The following is a 21,743-nucleotide window of genomic DNA, read 5'->3' on the forward strand; positions in this document are numbered from 1 at the left end:
AGCCTCACAAGACTCATCTGAAGGTAGACCAGTTTAAATAATGAAAAGACATGTACACCCATCTAATACTGGGTTGGATCCCCCCCATTGCCTCCAGAAAAGCTTGAGTTCTTCAGGGCTTGGAAACATTGCTCATTTGGTATCAAGGGACTTAACGTGTACCAGGGAAACATTACACCTCCGCCACCAGCCTGTACCGTTGACACCAGGCAGGATGTGGCCGTGGACTGATGCTGCTTAGAGATTCATCGGGCCAGGCGATGTTTTCCACTCAATTGTCCAGCTTGCATGATACCTGACATTCTCTTTCATCAACTTGCTGTTTTCACCCTAAAGTACTGCCACTGATTGGATGTTTTTTGTTTGTCGCAACATTCCCCTTCCTGACAGGTGTATAAAATCGAGCACCCAGCCATGCAATCTCCATAGACAAACATTGGCAGTAGAATTGCCTTACAGAAGAGCTCAGTGACTTTCAATGTGGCACCGTCATAGGAAGCCACCTTTTCAACAAGTTAGTTTGTAAATGTAAGTGCTGTTATTGTGAAGTGGAAAAGTCTAGGACCAACAACGGCTCAGCCACGAAGTGGTAAGTCACACAAGCTCACAGAATTGGACCGTCGAGTGCTGAAGCGCGTAACGCCTAAGTAAAAATCGTCTGTCCTCGGTTGCAACGCTCACTACCGAGTTTAGAACAGCCCGCTAGAAGCAATGTCAGCGCAAGAACTGTTTGTCGGGAGCTTCACGAAATGGGTTTCCATGGCCGAGCAGCCGCACACAACCCTTAGATCACCATGCGCAACGGCAAGAGTCGACTGGAGCGGTGTGCATCTCACCGCAATTGGACTCTGGAGCAGTGGAAACGCGTTCTCTGGAGTGATGAGTCACGCGTCACCATCTGGCAGTCCGACGGACACATCTTGATTTGGCAGATGCCAGGAGAATGCTACCTGCCTGAATGCATAGTGCCAACTGTAAAGTTTGGTGGAGGAACAATGGTCTTCTGCTGCATACAATGACATTGTAGACGATTCTGTGCTTCCAACTTTGTGGCATCAGTTTTGGGAAGGCCCTTTCCTGTTTCAGCATGACAGTCCCCCCCCCCCGTGCAGGTTTATACATAAATGGTTTGTCGAGATTAGTGTAGAAGAACTTGACTCAACCCCATCGAGTACTTTTGGGATGAATTGGAACGCCAACTACGAGCCAGGCCTAATTGCCTAAAATCAGTGCCCGACCTCACTAATGCTCTTGTGGCTGAATAGAAGCACGTCCCCCACAGCAATGTTCCCGACATCTAGTGCAAAGCCTTCCCAGAAGAGTGGAGGCTGTTATAGCAAAAGGGGACCAACTCCATGATTTTGGAATGAGATGTTTGACGAGCAGTTGCCCACATTGTTCTGGTCATGTGTGTTTTAGTTATAAAATAAACTAGTTAGAAAATTATAGGCTGAACATTTACTTAACCCTCTGAAGTTATTCATTTCACTTCTTGGATGTCCTGTTCATATAGGGCAATGACGTGAATAACCGATACTTTAATGCTAGCTAATACTGTACATTTTAGTCATTTAGCAGACACTCTTATCCAGAGCGACTTACAGTAGTGAATGCATACATTTCTTTTCTTCTCATACTGGCCCCCCCGTGGGAATCGACCCCCACAACAACCCTGGCGTTGCAAACACCAAGCTGGTGTTGCAAACACCATCCTCTACCAACTGAGCCACCATTTTCATACAAGTTACTTCCCTGCCTCCAAATATTGGCACGACGTACCCTAACCATTAATAGATCATAGTCTGGCCCTAAAAGATCAGATGGCAGCAAATGACGAAGAGCATGTCATTTATTTTACAGGATGATAGAATGCATGAAGCAAACAACGCAATGATTTAGTGAAATGTGAAGATGTAGATTCAGTAAAAGGGTCTTTCATCCGTCAGTGGCCTGGAACAATTCTTCAGCCTCAGAGTAGCATGGTTCTGATTGTGGACTCTGCTGAACTCCTGTATATATTGGAATGACATGTTGATGTCTATAGAGAATGAAAGCTGCCATATAAAGACAAATCCACAAAGGCAATACTGACAGATTTGATTCCACAGTCCAAGTCCTCCAATCAGAGTTAGGATGCTAATATTTGTAAACTCTTTCAATTGTGTCTGTGGGTGTCACTGAGTAAGCTGATGCCCCATATCATGGACCCAAGAGCCATAGGCATTAAAAAGGCCTTGCCTGTGTAAACTAACCCCACAACCCCCTTAACGGCTGTCCAACTTTTGTCAGAGTGATTAGAGGGACAATAGAGTGCTGAGTACCAGGCTACTAATGACCATCACCAGCATCAGAGCCTGGAGAAGCCTAACTACTACATGGTCACGTGGAATTTGACATGTCTTCATGTCCTGTAACCGCCGGTGTGGTGGTAATACAGTCCTACTCCTTCCTCTATTTCCCAGAAATGGACTGGTTCAGATAAATTGTTCAGCATATCACACCAACAATAAAGTAAGTAAATACAGTTTCATCTCTGGATTCCGTCATGTATTTATTTGTATGGAATGTGAATCAGTTCCTGTAGAACAGTAAAGACAACTGTCAGTCTTCTACATCTTTAGTTCCAACACCTTTCATCTACAATTAGACACATCAAGAACCAGCTGCAAGAAGTAACATTTAGTGAATGATTATATACACACACCTTGGTGGAACAGTTGCTAGCAGTTGATAGCAGTGCCTGGTGGGGTCTCTGTACCCTGGATCTTCTGTCCGTAGCTGGTCACACACCAACAGTAACCTACCAGAAAGACATGTTGCATATACAATATATACACATTGAATTATCACATTCAAGTGAATTTCGTGTGCATGTGCGTCACTGTTAACCTGTAGAGCCCGAACATTGCTCAGGGGTGTATTGTCCATTGTCGTCACACGTGGGGACGTAGGCTCCAGGTGGGCCATGTTTAGCGGCATCTCTAGCATCCTCACAGGGTCGTATCATAGCATCTGGACACAGGTAACATACATTGTAATGTAGACATCACATTACAGGAAAATGTACGGACAGAATATACATTTCTGGAATCTTGGGTTGCGTCCCATATGGGCCCTGGTCAGAAGAAGTTCATACGGAATAGGGTTCCGTTTCAGATGCAACCTAAATATTGAAGTTCTGCTACTTGTTTAAAAGCCCTGTGCAGTCAATTCTGTTTCTGTGTTCCATATAACAGCTGATGATACTAAGACTGGAAATTGTATCAGTGTTATTTCCTGATAGTTGCTAAACAAACCTATCGTAAATCCAGTTGAATGATCAAACCATTCATATCAGTATACCTCAGTCCAGCATCTAGACGCCAATATACATCTCTGGAAGTAGAGGAGTGGCAGGTAGCCTAGCAGTTAGAGAGTTGGGCCAGTAGGTCAAGTCAGTGAGCTGACAAGTTCATATATCCGTCTATGTTCCCTTCAGCAAGGCACAACCTTCATTTCTCCAGTGTCAAGGTTGATAATGGCTGACCCCTCATAGGGTGTCCCATGGAGAACCGGTTATGAATATTAACGCATTTCCAATTCACACCTGCGTATTAATACCTACATGTGTGTGAAGTAGGACAGAGCAACACCAACTAATGTTTATATTAAAATGTGGTGAGTAGGTGTGAGCTACGTCACTCTTACCTCCCAGAGCAAAAGCTGTGCTGACAAGCACAATGATGGTCAATATCGCCATGGTGATAGTCTCCTGAGAGAGAGACCAAGAGCGAGATTAGTTGAGCATTTTAAATCTGGAATGGCTGTGGGTACTAGAGGAGAGGTTAAGGAAACCCACTGTTACTGTCAAAACTTAATCAACTGCCAAAGCAGAATTTTCTAAACCCAGTACTGAGGACCCCAAGAACCAAGTACGGGCAACACGGTGCTACTAGTCTTCTGCCAAAACGCATGTATCATTTCTTCAACCACACAATAGATTAGCCTGGCACACAGGAATATGCATCCTTCCCAAATGGCTCCTCACTCCTTATGTAGTGAACTACCTTTGATGAGGGCCTACAATGCACTACATAGGGAATGGGAAGCATTATAGATATTGTCAGAGACTACCCATTTACTGCAAAGGTACGGATAAGTCTATGCTCTTAAATTCAGGGGGCCGCTCCACAAAATGGCACAACTATATAGTGCACTACTTTTGACAAGGGCCACATAACAAACATTAAGGTAGAATTTGAGATGCAGATCGTCTATTAAATAACGATGCACTCTCACAAGGGATTCACTGGGTGTCTCTGAGTTACGGTCTACTTCTTCCAACAGGACCTGTCACAGGTGTGACTAGTTGCCTCATTAACCCAATGAGCGGTCCCGTTGTCGGGCCGTTAGTTAGTGGTGTAAAGAACTTATTTAAAAATACTTTAAAGTAGTACTTAAGTCATTTTTTGGGTGTCTCTTTACTATTTATATTTTTGACAACTTTCACTTTACATTATTTTCAATGAGGTACCTGCTAGCAGCATGGGTCCCACCTCTGAAGAGCCATCCATAATGCACTAGATGGTTCTAGTAAGTCACCATTTACAGCACTGATCAATAACTAAATCTAGTTTATACACTACCCATCCAAATATGGCTGCCAATGTTTTGTTCTGGCTTTGCACATCCATGTTTCCTCTACTTCCGTTCTGGCCCAGCACGGTGCCCATATGGTGAGGTGGATTGGCTAGATAACTGAGTACAACATGGAATCCATTTTTGATTTGAAAGTAAAAATAGCATTTCATCGTTTCTAGTTCACTGAGACGCAGTGCAAATGGCAACCAATCAGAACAGTCTACAGGATTATAGATGTAAGACACATTCTGCTAGCAGGTAACATCATTGTATCTTGTCTCATCTCACAAGCTGTAACAATTTCCTTACACTTAAATTAAAGGTTTAATACTGGACTAGCAACACCATAACAATACACAAGTTAGGATGAACAGGATATTATGCCACAATGCAGGAAATGAAAATCATAGAGCCGTTTCAATAGCAGGAACTTACTTTAGCCAACCAACAGGCCCAATAAAGGAACGGGGACACCACAAACTCTGAGCAACCCCAGACAAAACAAGCTGCTTATATACCAAAGGAATGGAAGAGGAATTGGTGATTAGCAGAGTGAGTTCAGGTGTGGTGAGTTAGCAGGAGAGGGGCGTGTCCAGAGGGTAATTGGGAGTTTGTGGAATTAGCATTATCCTTCAAAACAAGTGCAGGGCCACATATTCACTATGGGCTCTGGTCAAAAGTAGTGCACTTCATAGGCAATTGAGGGCTATTCGAGATACGGTCACATACAGTATTAGATGAACAGATGTTGAAATCTCACTTTCTGAAATCCTGCCTGTGAGTTGAGTTCTAAGTCTCCCTCCTCTCCTTTTTAAGGACCCATCCAGTCAGACCCCTCCCTCTCAATTTTTGTGCGGAGGATGGTGGAGATGGCGGAAACAAAAGTGTCGTTTGAAGTTGAAAGCAGATTGAGTACAGTTAGCGAGAATTGAGTCTGATTAGTCGTTGTTTGTTGGGGTACGTGATGTCATCACATAACTATAAAGATTCAACCCTTTAATTATAAAAGCAAAGTGTTTTATTTTAACTTTTATTATGCCCACTGCATGCAATATTTTTTTTTATATCCAAACAAACACGTATACAAAACACAGGGCTGAAACCTGAGTACCTCGAATAAATACACGGGACGAGACTCGTAATCATCTATGCACAAAGCTAACACAACAAGGCACAGGTACTCACACGACCAACTACCAATGGACATTGGAACAATAAATCAATTGAGAACAAAGGGCAAACTTATACAATTACTAATCAGGGGAGAATATGGGGACCAGGTGTGAGTAATGACAGTTCAGTTCCTAGAGGCCGGTGATGTAGAACTCCGAAACTGGTGCACAGAAAGAGCAACAGTACCGGAGGGATCCGTGACAGAGAGGTTAAGGAAACCCTGTGTTAGCTGCAAAAATGATGCAACTGTTAAGGCAGCATTTTCTCAACTCGGTCCTGGTCATCCCAGGTATCATCTCTTCAACCACAGACAATAGATTCTCCTAGCACACAGACACATGGATGCTTCCCAAATGGCTTCTTATCCCCTATGTAGTGCACTACTTTGGACCGGGACCCACAGTGAACTAAATAGAGAATAGCTCAGGGCCACAAAGGTAATATGGACCCTTGTCTAAAGTAGCTCACTACATAGGGAATAGGAGGTCAGTTGGGACGCAGACAAGGACAGTATTAGATGAAGAGATGTAAAAATCTCACCTCCTGAAGTCTTCAGTTGTAGCTTCACTTCTTCAAAGGTCTCCACTGGGTCTCTCTCTGTCCTGCTTGTGAGTTGAGTTCTACCTCTCCCTCCTCTCCTTTTTAAGGACCCGTCCAGTCAGACTCCTCCCTCTATTTTTCTCAATCTATCTCTCATCCTTCAAACCTCCGCATACTTTCTGTGCAGCCCAAAACCTGCTAGACATGTCCGATATCTACCTGTTTGACAGGGTTGGGGTCAATTCAAAGTGAAGGTATTCAACTTTTGTAACACATTCATGTGTTGCATATTGGGTCACAATATGGTTATGAAGATACTTAATTCTACCTAATTGAAGCTGAGGAAGATGTAGTCTGAAGTGCATTATAATGTCTTGGAAACACAATGACATTTCAGAATGAGATAAATAATGAGCAGGAAAACCTTTTGTCATCATTGTGATGTCACCAGATAGACTTTAGATGCAACTTTAACTATAAGCTCTGGAATGTTACATTCATTTTAATTAACTGCCAACCCTGCTGTCTGTCTTATTGACCTTTTGCCCCAGAATGTTGGGCATCTGATCGTAGAGCTCCAATGAATAGCACTGTCGTCAAGTGTCAACACCTTGGACAAGCTCATGTTTAAAACACATGAAATCCATTGAGATGATTACAAAAAGGTAGAGTTTTCATTGAAAAACAAATAGTTTAAAATGGCTAAATATTTCAACAGTGCACCAGGGATACTTGCTTCTGTGATTCCTGAAATGCCGTAGGACCAGCAGCATTCCTTTGTGAGGGTGGGAGAGGGTGAATAGCTAGCGTGCCTTTCCTTTGTGAGGGTCAAGCCTCTCTTTCACCAAACCTTGTCATCAAGGTGACTTTCTGTATTTCTGGAAGAACACGACAATGGATGAGTTATGTCCCAAATAGAACCCTGTTCCCTACATAGTGGACTAGTTGTGACCCTATAGGCCCTGGTCAAAAGAAGTGTACTATGTAGGGTATATCTTGCAATAGGATTATTGTGTAAGATGGTTCTTATTGTACCCCTGTGGCAAAATATGTTGTCTTAAAAATGTAATTTAAAAGAGTCCTACTCCTTCCTTCATTTCCCAGAAATGGATGGGTTCAGATAAATTGTTCAGCATATCAAACCGACAATAAAGATGTCACGTCCTGACCAGTAAAGGGGTTATTTGTTATTGTAGTTTGGTCAGGACGTGGCAGAGGGTATTTGTTTAGAGTGTTTAGGGGTTTATTAGATTATGTGTTTATGTAGAGGGTATTTGTTTAGAGTGTTTCGGGGTTTGGTGGTTTATGTGTCAAAGTAGAGAGGGTATTTGTTTAGAGTGTTTCGGTGTTGTCGGGTTGTGTGTAGGTTAGATCTAGGTGATATAGTTCTATGTGCAGTTTTGATTTGACCTTCAATTAGAGGCAGCTGTTCCTCATTGCCTCTGATTGAAGGTCCTATGTATAGGGGTAATTTAGAATGGGGTATTGTGGGTAGTTGTGGTTGCATAGCTTTGTGTTTAGCCTGCAATCCTGTTTGTCCATACGGTTTTTTGTAAAAATGAGCACTCAACCCACTGGTCCACTATCTACGACGGTCGTGATAAAATGGACAGTTTAATCTCTGGATTTCTTCATTTATTTTTATGGAATGTGAATCAGTTCCTGTAGTACAGTAAAGACAACTGTCAGTCTTTTCAACATCTTCTTTCCAACGGTTTTCATCTACGCTCACATCTACAATTACAGACAGAAACAGCATTCAGAATCTGCTGTAAAGAATTAACATTTAGTGAATGAGTGAATGTGTGTGTGTACTTAGGTGAAACAGTTGATCTTGGTGGAGTATTAGTACCCTGGATCTTCTGTCCAGTAGCGGTCACACACCAACAGTAACCTACCAGAAATGGACACGTTAAAAACATGTTACATATAAACTCAGCAAAAAAAGAAACGTCCGCTCACTGTCAAATGCGGTTTATTTTCAGCAAACTCAACATGTGTAAATATTTGTATGAACATAAGATTCAGCAACAGAGACATAAACGGAACAAGTTCCACAGACATGTGACTAGCAGAAATGGAATAATGTGTCCCTGAACAAAGGGGGGGTCAAAAGAAACAGTCAGTATCTGGTGTGGCCACCAGCTGCATTAAGAAATGCAGTGCATCTCCTCCTCATGGACTGCAGCAGATTTGCTCGTTCTTGCTGTGAGATGTTACCCCACCAAAGCACTCGCAAGATTCCGGACATTTCTGGGGGGAATGGCCCTAGACCTCACCCTCCGATCCAACAGGTCCCAGACGTGCTCAATAGGATTGAGACCCGGCTCTTCGCTGGCCATGGCAGAATACTGACATGTGATTGTATCCCAAATAGCCCTCTATTCCCTATGAAATTCACTACTTTTGACCAGAGCCCATAGTGAATATGTTGCCCTGGACAAATGTAGTGCACTTGTTTTAAAGGCTAATGCTAATTCCACAAACTCCCAATTACCCTCTGGACACGCCCCTCTCCTGCTAACTCACCACACCTGAACTCACTCTGCTAATCATCAATTCCTCTTCCGTTCTTCTGGTATAAAAGCAGCTTGTTCTACCTGGGTTTGTTCTGCATTTGTGCTGTCCCAGTTCCTTTACTGGTATTGTTGTTGGTTGGCTAAAGTACGTTCCTGCTATTGAAACATTTACAGGGTTTTAATTTCCTGCATAGTGGCATAATATCCTGTTCATCCTAGCTTGTGTAGCGTTATGGTGTTGCTAGCCCAGTGTTAGACCTTAAATTTAACCTCTATGGGCTAGGTGGGACGCTTGCGTCCCACCTACTCAACAGCCAGTGGAATCACGTGGCGCGTTATTCAAATACCTTAGAAATGCTATTACTTCAATTACTCAAACATATGACTATTTTACAGCATTTTAAAGACAAGACTCTCGTTAATCTAACCACACTGTCCGATTTCAAAAAGGCTTTACGACAAAAGCAAAACATTAGATTATGTCAGCAGAGTACCCAGCCAGAAATAATCAGACACCCATTTTTCAAGCTAGCATATCAAATCAAATGTATTTATATAGCCCTTCGTACATCAGCTGATATCTCAAAGTGCTGTACAGAAACCCAGCTTAAAACCCCAAACAGCAAGCAAAGCATGTGAAAGAAGCACGGTGGCTAGGAAAAACTCCCTAGGAAAACCTCCCTAGAAAGGCCAAAAACCTAGGAAGAAACCTAGAGAGGAACCAGGCTATGAGGGGTGGCCAGTCCTCTTCTGGCTGTGCAGGGTGGATATTATAACAGAACATGGTCAAGATGTTAAAATGTTAAAATGTTCATAAATGACCAGCATGGTCAAATAATAATTATAGTAGTTGTCGAGGGTGCAACAAGCACGTCCAGTGAACAGGTCAGGGTTCCATAGCATATTTAAATTCACACAGGACACCGGATAAGACAAGAGAAATACTCCAGATGTAACAGACTGACCCTAGCCGCCCGACACATAAACTACTGCAGCATAAATACTGGAGGCTGAGACAGGAGGGATCAGAAGACACTGTGGCCCCATCCGATGATACCCCCGGACAGGGCCAAACAGGCAGGATATAACCCCACCCACTTTGCCAAAGCACAGCCCCCACACCACTAGAGGGATGTCTCCAACCACCAACTTACCGTCCTAAGACAAGGCCGAGTATAGCCCACAACAATCACCGCCATGGCACAACCCAAGGGGGGGCGCCAACCCAGACAGGAAGACCACGTCAGTGACTCAACCCACTCAAGTGACGCACCCCTCCCATGGACGGCATGGAAGAACACCAGTAAGCCAGTGACTCAGCCCCTGTAAAAGGGTTAGAGGCAGAGAATCCCAGTGGAAATAGGGGAACCGGCAAGGCAGAGACAGCAAGGGCGGTTCGTTGCTCCAGCCTTTCCGTTCACCTTCACACCCCTGGGCCAGACTATACTTAATCATAGGACCTACTGAAGAGATAAGTCTTCAGTAAAGACTTAAAGGTTGAGACTGAGTCTGCGTCTCTCACATTGGTAGGCAGACCATTCCATAAAAATTGAGCTCTATAGGAGAAAGCCCTACCTCCAGCCGTTTGCTTAGAAATTCTAGGGACAATTAGGAGGCCTGCGTCTTGTGACCGTAGCGTACGTGTACGGCAGGACCAAATCGGGAAGATAGGTAGGAGCAAGCCCATGTAATGCTTTGTAGGTTAGCAGTAAAACCTTGAAATCAGCCCTTGCCTTAACAGGAAGGGAGGCTAGCACTGGAGTAATATGATCACATTTTTGGGTTCTAGTCAGGATTCTAGCAGCCGTATTTAGCACTAACTGAAGTTTGTTTAGTGCTTTATCCGGGTAGCCGGAAAGTAGAGCATTGCAGTAGCCCAGCCTAGAAGTAACAAAAGCATGGATCAATTTTTCTGCGTCATTTTTGGACAGAAAGTTTCAGATTTTTGCAATATTACGTAGATGGAAAAAAGCTGTCCTTGAAACAGTCTTGATATGTTCTTCAAAAGAGAGATCAGGGTCCAGAGTAACGCCGAGGTCCTTCACAGTTTTATTTGAGACGACTGTACAACCATCCAGATTAATTGTCAGATTCAACAGAAGATCTCTTTGTTTCTTGGGACCTAGAACAAGCATCTCTGTTTTGTCCGAGTTTAAAAGTAGAAAGTTTGCAGCCATCCACTTCTTTATGTCTGAAACACAGGCTTCTAGCGAGGGCAATTTTGGGGCTTCACCATGTTTCATTGAAATGTACAGCTGTGTGTCGTCCGCATAGCAGTGAAATTTAACATTATGTTTTCGAATGACATCCCCTAGAGGTAAAATATATAGTGAAAACAATAGTGGTCCTAAAACGGAACCTTGAGGAACACCGAAATGTACAATTGATTTGTCAGAGGACAAACCATTCACAGAGACAAACTGATATCTTTCCGACAGATAAGATCTAAACCAGGCCAGAACTTGTCCATGTAGACCAATTTGGGTTTCCAATCTCTCCAAAAGAATGTGGTGATCGATGGTATCAAAAGCGGCACTAAGATCTAGGAGCACGAGGACAGATGCAGAGCCTCGGTCTGACGTCATTAAAAAGTCATTTACCACCTTCACAAGTGCAGCCTCAGTGCTATGATGGGGCCTAAAACCAGACTGAAGCGTTTCATATACATTGTTTGTCTTCACGAAGGCATTGAGTTGCTGTGCAACAGCTTTTTCTAAAATTTTTGAGAGGAATGGAAGATTCTATATAGGCCGATAGTTTTTTATAATTTCTGGATCAAGATTCGGCTTTTTCAAGAGAGGCTTTATTACTGCCACTTTTAGTGAGCTTGGTGCACATCCGGTGGATAGAGAGCCGTTTATTATGTTCAACATAGGGGGGCCAAGCACAGGAAGCAGCTCTTTCAGTAGTTTAGTTGGAATAGGGTCCAGTATGCAGCTTGAGGGTTTGGAGGCCATGATTATTTTCATCATTGTGTCAAGAGATATAGTACTAAAACACTTTAGTATCTCCCTTGATCCTAGGTCCTGGCAGAGTTGTGTAGACTCAGGACAATGGAGCTTTGGAGGAATACCCAGATTTAAAGAGGAGTCTGTAATTTGCTTTCTAATGATCATGATCTTTTCCTCAAAGAAGTTCATACATTTATTACTGCTGAAGTGAAAGCCATCCTCCATTTGCAAAGGCTGCTTTTTAGTTAGCTTTGCGACAGTATCAAAAATAAATTTCGGATTGTTCTTATTTTCCTCAATTAAGTTGGAAAAATAGGATGATCGAGCAGCAGTGAGGGCTCTTCGATACTGCACGGTACTGTCTTTCCAAGCTAGTCGGAAGACTTCCAGTTTGGTGTGGCGCCATTTCCGTTCCAATTTTCTGGAAGCTTGCTTCAGACCTCGTGTATTTTCTGTATACCAGGGAGCTAGTTTCTTATGACAGATGTTTTTAGTTTTTAGGGGTGCAACTGCATCTAGGGTATTGCGCAAGGTTAAATTGAGTTCCTCGGTTAGGTGGTTAACTGATTTTTGTCCTCTGACGTCCTTGGGTAGGCAGAGGCAGTCTGGAAGGGCATCAAGGAATCTTTGGGTTGTCTGAGAATTTATAGCACGACTTACCCATTAAAACCTCACGACAACTCCACTACTTGGCTCTATCTGATCCTAGATCCATTAAAACCTCACCACTATTCCACTACATTACCCTTTCTGATCCTAGACCCATTAAAACCTCACCACTATTCCACTACTTGGCCCTATCTTATCCTACAGCAGGCCGGCAGCCTGGGAGAACGGGACACTATCGTTCATCACACCTTGTAACTGTTCTGCTGTAAAATCTCATAACCCAAGGAGTTCTCTGCAGCTGCCACCACAACATCAATTTTCGGTGATTTATGTTCCATTTCTGTGGTACAGTTGATAACCATGGCTATGAATGCTAAGAAACCAACCTTACTGAAACACATGTTATTCCTATCACTCTCTATTGGCAACGGCATACTCACAGGGAGCATCTCTGGATCCCTCGAAACTGGACCCATCTTCCTCTACAACTCTCTTCACTGCCTATGAAGACTCCTTCATTGAAAATGACTCAAGTAAAAGTGAAAGTCACCCCGTAAAATATTACTTGAGAAAAGGTCTAAAAGTATTAGGTTTTAAATATACTGAAGTATCAAAAATAAAAGTATAAATCATTTCAAATTCCTTATACTAAGCAAACCAGACGGCACCATTTTCTTGCTGTTTTTAATTTAATTACGGATAGCCAGTGGCACACTCCAACACTCAGACATCATTTACAAAGAAAGCATTTGTGTTTAGGGAGTTTGGCAGTATGGATGACCAGGGATGTTCTCTTGATAAGTGTGTGAATTGGACCATTTTTCTGTTCTGCTAATCATTCAAAATATAACGAGTACTTTTGGGTGTCAGGGAAAATGTACGGAGTAAAAAGTACATTATTTTCTTTAGGAATGTAGTGATGTGAAAGTTGTCAAAAACATAAATAGTACAGTAAAGATACCCCCAAAAAACGAATTATTAGTACTTTAAAGTATTTTTACTTAAGTACTTTATACCACTGGCTAATGGTGTACATCGGGATCTCTCGTTGGGTTAATGAGGCAACTAGTCACACCTGTGACAGGTCCTTTAAAAGGAGAGGTGGAAGAGGTAGACCATAACTCACAGACAACAGAGAGAGAGACACACCCAGTGAATTCCTTGGAAGAGTGCAGAAGGTCAGATTGTGTCATTATTTAATAGAGTCTCTGCATCTCAAATGGCACCTTAATCTTATGTGTCCCTGGTCAAATGTAGTGCACTATATAGGGTGCCATTTTGTGGAGTGACCCCCCTGCATTTAAGAGCATAGACTAATAGTTACCTTTGCAGTAAATGGGTAGTCTATGACTAGATCTAGGCTGCTTCCCAATCCCTATGTAGTGCATTATGGGCCCTCGTCAAAGATGGTTCACTACATAAGAAATGAGGAGCCATCTGTGAAGGATACATATTCCTGTGTGCCAGGCTTATCTATTGTATGCGGTTGAAGAGATGATACCTGAGTTTTGGCAGGAGACTAGTAGCACCGTGTTGTCAATACTCGGTTCTTGGGGTCCTCAGGACTGGATTTAGGAAAGGCTGCCTTAGCAGTTGCTTAAGTGTTGTAATTAACACAGGGTTTCCTTAACCTCTCCTCTAGTTCCACCAGCCATTCCACTGACTTGGAATATTCCAGTACTATCACAGCTGACTAAAATTCTCAACTAATCCTCTCTCTCTCTCTCAGGAGACCTATCATCATGGCGACATTGACCATCATTCTGCTTGTCAGCACGGTTTTTGCTCTGGGAGGTAGGAGTTACATACCTCCCACCTGCATTTTAATAAACATTAGTGGGTGTTGCTCTGTCCTATTTCACACATGCAGGTGTGACTTGGAAATGTTTTCATAACCGGTTCTCCATGGGACACCCTCTGACACTGGAATAATCAAGGTTGTGCCTTGCTGAAGGGAACATAGATGGATATATGAACTACTGGCCTAACGGCAAGGCTACATGCCACTCCTCTAGTTCCAGAGATGTATATCGGTGTCTAGATGCTGGACTGAGGTGTTCTGATATGATTGGTTTAATCATTCAACTGTATGTATGACTGGCTTGTCTAGCAAGTATCAGTGTCACTTCTTGATAGAATTTACCCCCACTTTTAGTCTTTTTTTCATCAGCAGTTATACAATATGATACAAACACAGAAACTGAATTGACTGTGTGGGCCCTTTAAACAAGTAGCAGAATTTCCATTTTTAGCCAGGAAGTCCCTAGGTTGCATCTGAAATGGAACTCTATTCCGTATAAACTACTTCTGAGTAGGGTCCCACATGGGAGGCAACCCAAGATTCCACATGCAGCCCAAGCTTCCAGAATGTTATGTCTACGTTACAATGTATGTTACCTGTGTGTCCAGATGCTATGAAACGACCCAAGACCCCTTGTGAGCGTGCTAGAGATGCTGTGATAAATGGCCCGCCTGGAGTCTACGTCCCCACGTGTGACTGCCAGGGAGAATACACCCCTGAGCAACACTGGGGATCTACAGGTTAATGCTCACCCAGTCTTGTACAGCTAACCTTGTGGGGACACACAATTCAGTCCCATTTAAAATCCTATTTCCCCTACCCTTAACACAAAAACCGTACCTTAATTCTAACCTTAACCCCCTTGGAAATAGCAGTTGACCTCATGGGGACTAACTAAATAAGACTTATGCAACAGCTTTTTAACATGTCCACTTCTGGTAGGTTCCTCTTGGTGTGTTACCAGAACTGGACAAAAGATCCCGGGTACTGAGACTCCACCAGGCACTGCTTCTGTCAAATGCGCATGCAGGTACACTCATTCACTAAATGTTCATTCTTTGCAGCTTGTTCTGAGTGTTAATATTTGTTTTTTGTTTAATTATAGTGGCGCTCGCTGATGAGAGGCATTGGAACCAAGACGTTGAGAAGACTTTGCAAAAACATTGGAATTACTTTGACGCTTGTCTTTACAGTACTATTCTATATGAATAAATCCAGAGCTAAAATTGTTGCTTTACTTTCTTTATTGTTGGTGTGATATGCTGAACCAGTCCATTTCTGGGAAATGTAAGGAATAAGGCTATGGTGACCGTCTTACCACCACACCTGTGGTCATGAAGGCAGTCAATTCCATGTGACCACTTAGTCATGGTAATTAGGATTTTCCAAGCTATGATGCTGCTGGTCATTAGTAGCCTACTATACTTGATAACTGCCTGGTACTCAGCACTTTATATCCCTCTAATCACTGACATCAATGCAAATCAACTATTGGTCACATGCAGGTTATTAGCAGATGTTGTGGGTGTAGCAAAATGCTTGTGCTTCTAGCTCCGAGAGCACAGTAATATCTAACAAATTACACAACGTGTATACACTTAAGTAGGAATGAATTAAGACTATAAACCTATGGAAGAAGTCAGAGCGGAATGGCTTAAGATACTGTATATACATATGAGATGAGGAATGGCAGATATGTAAATATTATTGACGTGGCCAGTGATTCCTAGCCGCTTCCTATAGGTAGCAGCCTCTAAAGTGCTAATGATGGCCTTGCGAGAGTACCTATTAAGTCTCTCGGTTCTGGCTTTGATGCACCTGTACTGACTTTTCCTTCTAGATGATAGCGGGGTAAACAGGCAGTGGCTCGGGTGGTTGTCCTTGATCTTTTTGGCCTGCCGGTGACATTGGGTGCTGTAGGTTTCTTGGAGGGGGGATAATTTGCCCCCGGTAATTCCTTGGCCAGACCGCACCACCCTCTGACGAGCGTTGGCGGCAATACAGCATGACAGGATGCTTTCAACTGTGTATCTGTAAAAATGTGTGGGTTTTAGGTGACAAGCCAAAGTTCTTTAGCCACAAGGTTGACGAGGCTCTGTTGTGCCTTACCACACTGTGTGGGTGGTTCATTTGTCTGTCAGTGACGTGTACGCCAAGGAACTTGAAGCTTTCCACCTTCCCCACTGTGGTCCCGTCAATGTAGATAAGGGGGTGCACCCTCTGCTGTTTCCTGAAGTGCACGATCATCTCCTTTTCTTGACATTGAGTGAGAGGTTGTTTCCCAGGCACTACACTCCCAGAGCCGCCCTCCCTGTAGGCTGTCTCATCATTGGTAATCAAGCCTTTTAGGGTTGTCTGCAAACTTGATTGTGTTGGAGGCGTGCTTGGCCACACGGTCATGGGTGAACAGGGAGTACAGGAGGGGGCTGAGCACTCACCCTTGTGCGACCGCAGTGTTGAGAATCAGCGGAGTGGAGGTGACGTTTCCTACCTTCAGCACCTGGGGGCGGCCTGTAACTAAGTCCAAGACCCAGTTGCACAGGGCGTGGTTCAGGTCCTCGAGCTTAACCAACACAAAAATATCCTGTGGCGTTCTGCATTAGCATCGAACTGCCCCCGCGATATGCAACTTTTCAGGGAAGTTAGAAACCAATACACACAGGCAGTTAGAAACGCCAAGGCTAGCTTTTTCAAACAGAAATTTGCTTCCTGCAACTCAAACTCTAAAAAGTTCTGGGACATTGTAAAGTCCATGGAGAATAAGAACACCTCCTCTCAACTGCCCACTGCACTGAGGATAGGAAACTCTGTCACCACCGATAAGCCCACTATAATTGAGAATTTCAATAAGCATTTTTCTACGGCTGGCCATGCTTTCCACCTGGCTACCCCTACTGCATTCAACAGCACAGGAAAATAATTATATGAAATGTATGCATTCAGTACTGTAAGTCGCCATGCTTTCCACCTGGCTACCCCTACTGCATTCAACAGCACAGGAAAATAATTATATGAAATGTATGCATTCAGTACTGTAAGTCGCTCTGGATAAGAGCGTCTGCTAAATGACTAAAATGTAAAATGTAAAATGTAACAGCACTGCACCCCCCACAGCTACTCGCCCAAGCCTCCCCCATTTCTCCTTCTCCCAAATCCATTCAGCTGATGTTCTGAAAGAGCTGCAAAATCTGGACCCCTACAAATAAGCTGGGCTTGACAATCTGGACCCTTTCTTTCTAAAATGATCTGCCAAAATTATTGCAACCCCTAATAATAGCCTGTTCAACCTCTCTTTCGTGTCGTCTGAGATTCACAGAGATTGGAAAGCAGCTGCTGTCATCCCCCTCTTCAAAGGAGGTGACACTCTTGACCCAAATTGCTACAGACCTATATCCATCCTACCCTGCCTTTCTAAGATCTTCGAAAGCCAAGTCAACAAACAGATTACCGACCATTTCGAATCCCACCGCACCCTCTCCGCTATGCAATCTGGTTTCAGAGCTGGTCATGGGTGCACCTCAGCCACGCTCAAGGTCCTAAACGACATCGTAACCGCCATCGATAAGAAACAATACTGTGCTGCCGTATTCATTGACCTGGCCAAAGCTTTTGACTCTGTTAACCTGTTTAGGATAGGGGGCAGTATTGACACGGCTGGATAAAAAACATACCCGATTTAATCTGGTTACCACTCCTACCCAGTAACTAGAATATGCATATACTTATTACATATGGATAGAAAACACCCTAAATTTTCTAAAACTGTTTGAATGGTGTCTGTGAGTATAACAGAACTCAAATGGCAGGTCAAAACCTGAGAGATTCCTTTACAGGAAGTGGCCTGTCTGACCATTTGTTGAACTTCTTTTCCATCTCTATCATTTACTAAGGATCTCTGCTCTAACGTGACACTTCCCACGTCGTCCATAGGCGCTCAGAGCCCGGGAAAAAACAGAATGTCGTCATTCCAGCCCCAGGCTGAAACACATTATCGCCTTTCTCAAGTGGCCGATCAAGGGACACTGGGCTTATGCTCGTGACCCCGACCGCCCCCGCCTTTGGGATTTTTTCCTCTGTTTGCCGAAAAGGAGATTCCCTGTCGGAATATTATCGCTTTTCTACGAGAAAAATGTCGTAAAAATTGATTTTAAACAGCGGTTGACATGCTTCGAAGTACGGTAATGGAATACTTAGAATTTTATTGTCACGAATTGCGCCATGCGCGTGACACTTCTTTACTATTTCGGATAGTGTCTGGAACGCACGAACAAAACGCCGCTATTCGGATATAACGATGGATTATTTTGGACCAAACCAACATTTGTTATTGAAGTAGCAGTTCTGGGTGTGCATTCTGACGAAGACAACAAAAGGTAATCAAACTTTTATAATAGTAAATATGATTATGGTGAGTGCTAAACTTGCCGGGTGTCTAAATAGCGAGCCCGTGATGCCTGGGCTATGTACTTAGAATATTGCAAAATGTGCTTTCACCAAAAAGCTATTTTAAAATCGGACATATCGAGTGCATAGAGGAGGTCTGTATCTATAATTCTTAAAATAATTGTTATGCTTTTTGTGAACGTTTATCGTGAGTAATTTAGTAAAATGTTAGCGAATTCCCCGGGAGTTTGCGGGGGGTATGCTAGTTCTGAACGTCACATGCTAATGTAAAAAGCTGGTTTTTGATATAAATATGAACTTGATTGAACAAAACATGCATGTATTGTATAACATAATGTCCTAGGGTTGTCATCTGATGAAGATCATCAAAGGTGAGTGCTGCATTTAGCTGTCTTCTGGGTTTTGGTGACATTATATGCTGGCTTGAAAAATGGGTGTCTGATTATTTCTGGCTTGGTACTCTGCTGACACAATCTAATGTTTTGCTTTCGTTGTAAAGCCTTTTTGAAATCGGACAGTGTGGTTAGATTAACGAGAGTCTTGTCTTTAAATGGCTGTAAAATAGTCATATGTTTGAGAAATTGAAGTAATAGGATTTTTAACGTTTTGAAAATCGCGCCACAGGCTTGCAGTGGCTGTTACGTAGGTGGGACGAATTCGTCCCGCCTAGCCTAGAGAGGTTAATCACCACATCCTCATCGGCAGACTTAGTAGCCTTGGCTTCTCAAACGATTGCTTCGCTTGGTTCACCAACTACTTCTCTGATAGAGTTCAGTGTGTCAAATCGGAGGGCCTGCTGTCCGGACCTCTGGCAGTCTCTATGGGGGTACCACAGGGTTCAATTCTTGGGCCAACTCTTTTCTCTGTATACATCAATGATGTCGCTCTTGCTGCTGGTGAATCTCTGATCCACCTCTACGCAGACGACACCATTCTGTATACTTCTGGCCCTTCTTTGGACACTGTGTTAACAACCCTCCAGACGAGCTTCAATGCCATACAACTCTCCTTCCGTGGTCTCCAACTGCTCCTAAATACAAGTAAAACTAAATGCATGCTCTTCAACCGATCGCTGCCTGCACCTGCCCGCCTGTCCAGCATCACTTCTCTGGACGGTTCTGTCTTAGAATTTGTGGACAACTACAAATACCTAGGTGTCTGGTTAGACTGTAAAATCTCCTTCCAGACTCACATCAAACATCTCCAATCCAAAGTTAAATCTAGAATTGGCTTCCTATTTCGCAACAAAGCATCCTTCACTCATGCTGCCAAACATACCCTCGTAAAACTGACCATCCTACCAATCCTCGACTTCGGCGATGTCATTTACAAAATAGCATCCAATACCCTACTCAACAAGCTGGATGCAGTCTATCACAGTGCCATCCGTTTTGTCACCAAAGCCCCATATACTACCCACCATTGCGACCTGTACTCTCTCGTTGGCTGGCCTTCGCTTCATAATCGTCGCCAAACACATTGGCTCCAGGTCATTTACAAGACCCTGCTAGGTAAAGTCCCCCTTTATCTCCGCTCACTGGTCACCATAGCAGCACCCACCTGTAGCACGCGCTCCAGCAGGTATATCTCTCTGGTCACCCCTAAAGCCAACTCCTCCTTTGGTCGTCTCTCCTTCCAGTTCTCTGCTGCCAATGACTGGAACGAACTACAAAAATCTCTGAAACTGGAAACACTTATCTCCCTCACTAGCTTTAAGCACCAGCTGTCAGAGCAGCTCACAGATCACTGCACCTGTACATAGCCCATCTATAATTTAGCCCAAACTACTACCTCTTCCCCACTGTATTTATTTATTTAATTTATTTTGCTCCTTTGCACCATATTATTTATATTTTAACTTTGAACTTTCTTCAAATAACAAATCTACCATTCCAGTGTTTTACTTGCTATACTGTATTTACTCTGCCACCATGGCCTTTTTTATTTTATTATTATATATATTTTTTGCCTTTACCTCCCTTATCTCACATCATTTGCTCACATTGTATATAGTCTTATTTTTTCTACTGTATCATTGATTGTATGTTGTTTTACTACATGTGTAACTCTGTGTTTTTGTATGTTGTCGAACTGCTTTGCTTTATCTTGGCCAGGTCGCAATTGTAAATGAGAACTTGTTCTCAACTTGCCTACCTGGTTAAATAAAGGTGAAATAAAATAAATAAATATATAAATAAAATACACCCGAAGTAGGTGGCCAACAGAGATAGATGGGATGCGCTGAGGGAAGCTGAGGGTTGGTATGTGGAACTGGAGACAAGTGGGAGTGGAGTTGCTGTGTGAGAGATAGAATGATGGTCAAAGAAACAAGTACAAAAAAAAATATTTAAAAAGTCCAGATAAAACATCATAAAAAGTACATTTGAATGACACTAAGTGGCAGTGTTTTTCCAACTAATGCCTGTTTGCTGAGGCTGACGCCGTGCAGGTGTTTGTACACATGCATATACACACACTCTCATTCAAATAAACACATATAAGAACACACACATAGATGTAATAGTGCCAGACATGCACACAAACATATACAGTTGGAATTGCTGTTATAATTTTAGTTGTCCTTGATGTCCTTTGTTTTATATTTGCATTGTTTTTGCTGTTTTCTTCTGTCTTCCTTTTTTCTCTTTCATTCTCTTGGTTGTTGGTGCATTGGGGGGTTCTTGGGGCTGGTGAATGGAATTAATTGTATTTTTTATTTTTCATCCTTGGGGGGACTGTGGGAGGGGTCTCGAATGGTTGAGGGACAGCTATTGGGGGACTGTGGGGGGATCTTGGAGGGTTCAGGGTTCACGTTTTTTGGCCTGGTGGTAGATCGGTCAACATGCCCTTGAACAGGTAATTGACCCTGGATGATTCTGTGTGTCGCTCTGAATGGGAATCTGTTGGATGACTGGTATGATGTAGTTGTTGAGCGGCTTCACTGCAAGTATATTGTATGTTTCGAATATTCAATAAAAAAAAATCTAATAAAAAAAAGAAGATGATGACGACAGATGACAGAATCACAACTAGCTCTTAGAAAACTTTGCAGTATTTTGTTTCTTTGTGTACTATTTTTTACATTATTAGTTCAGGAAATGTTTTGTGTCATTACATACAGCCGGG

At 43.0% G+C, this 21,743-nt stretch overlaps 2 protein-coding genes across 2 annotated transcripts; one reads left to right on the forward strand and one right to left on the reverse strand.

Moving 5' to 3' along the window:
* Window positions 1-1,831: 1,831 nt before the first annotated feature.
* Window positions 1,832-5,130, reverse strand: LOC106593063 (equistatin-like). Its single transcript, XM_045701665.2, has 5 exons — window positions 5,056-5,130; window positions 3,688-3,751; window positions 2,890-3,012; window positions 2,705-2,800; window positions 1,832-2,009 (listed from the first exon to the last, which is right to left on the reverse strand). Exons 2-4 carry the CDS (start codon window positions 3,737-3,739, stop codon window positions 2,721-2,723), a joined length of 255 nt encoding a protein of 84 aa, XP_045557621.1. The 5' UTR covers window positions 3,740-3,751; window positions 5,056-5,130; the 3' UTR covers window positions 1,832-2,009; window positions 2,705-2,720.
* Window positions 5,131-13,453: 8,323 nt separating this feature from the next.
* On the forward strand, window positions 13,454-15,428 carry LOC145861813 (uncharacterized). The gene is made up of 5 exons (XM_082965378.1): window positions 13,454-13,590; window positions 14,142-14,206; window positions 14,822-14,953; window positions 15,156-15,243; window positions 15,319-15,428. Exons 1-5 carry the CDS (start codon window positions 13,469-13,471, stop codon window positions 15,329-15,331), a joined length of 420 nt encoding a protein of 139 aa, XP_082821504.1. The 5' UTR covers window positions 13,454-13,468; the 3' UTR covers window positions 15,332-15,428.
* The last annotated feature ends 6,315 nt before the right edge of the window (window positions 15,429-21,743 follow it).

The sequence above is a fragment of the Salmo salar genome, chromosome 18 (genome assembly GCF_965601325.2).
Source record: "Salmo salar chromosome 18, fSalSal1, whole genome shotgun sequence".
Lineage (NCBI taxonomy): Eukaryota > Metazoa > Chordata > Actinopteri > Salmoniformes > Salmonidae > Salmo > Salmo salar.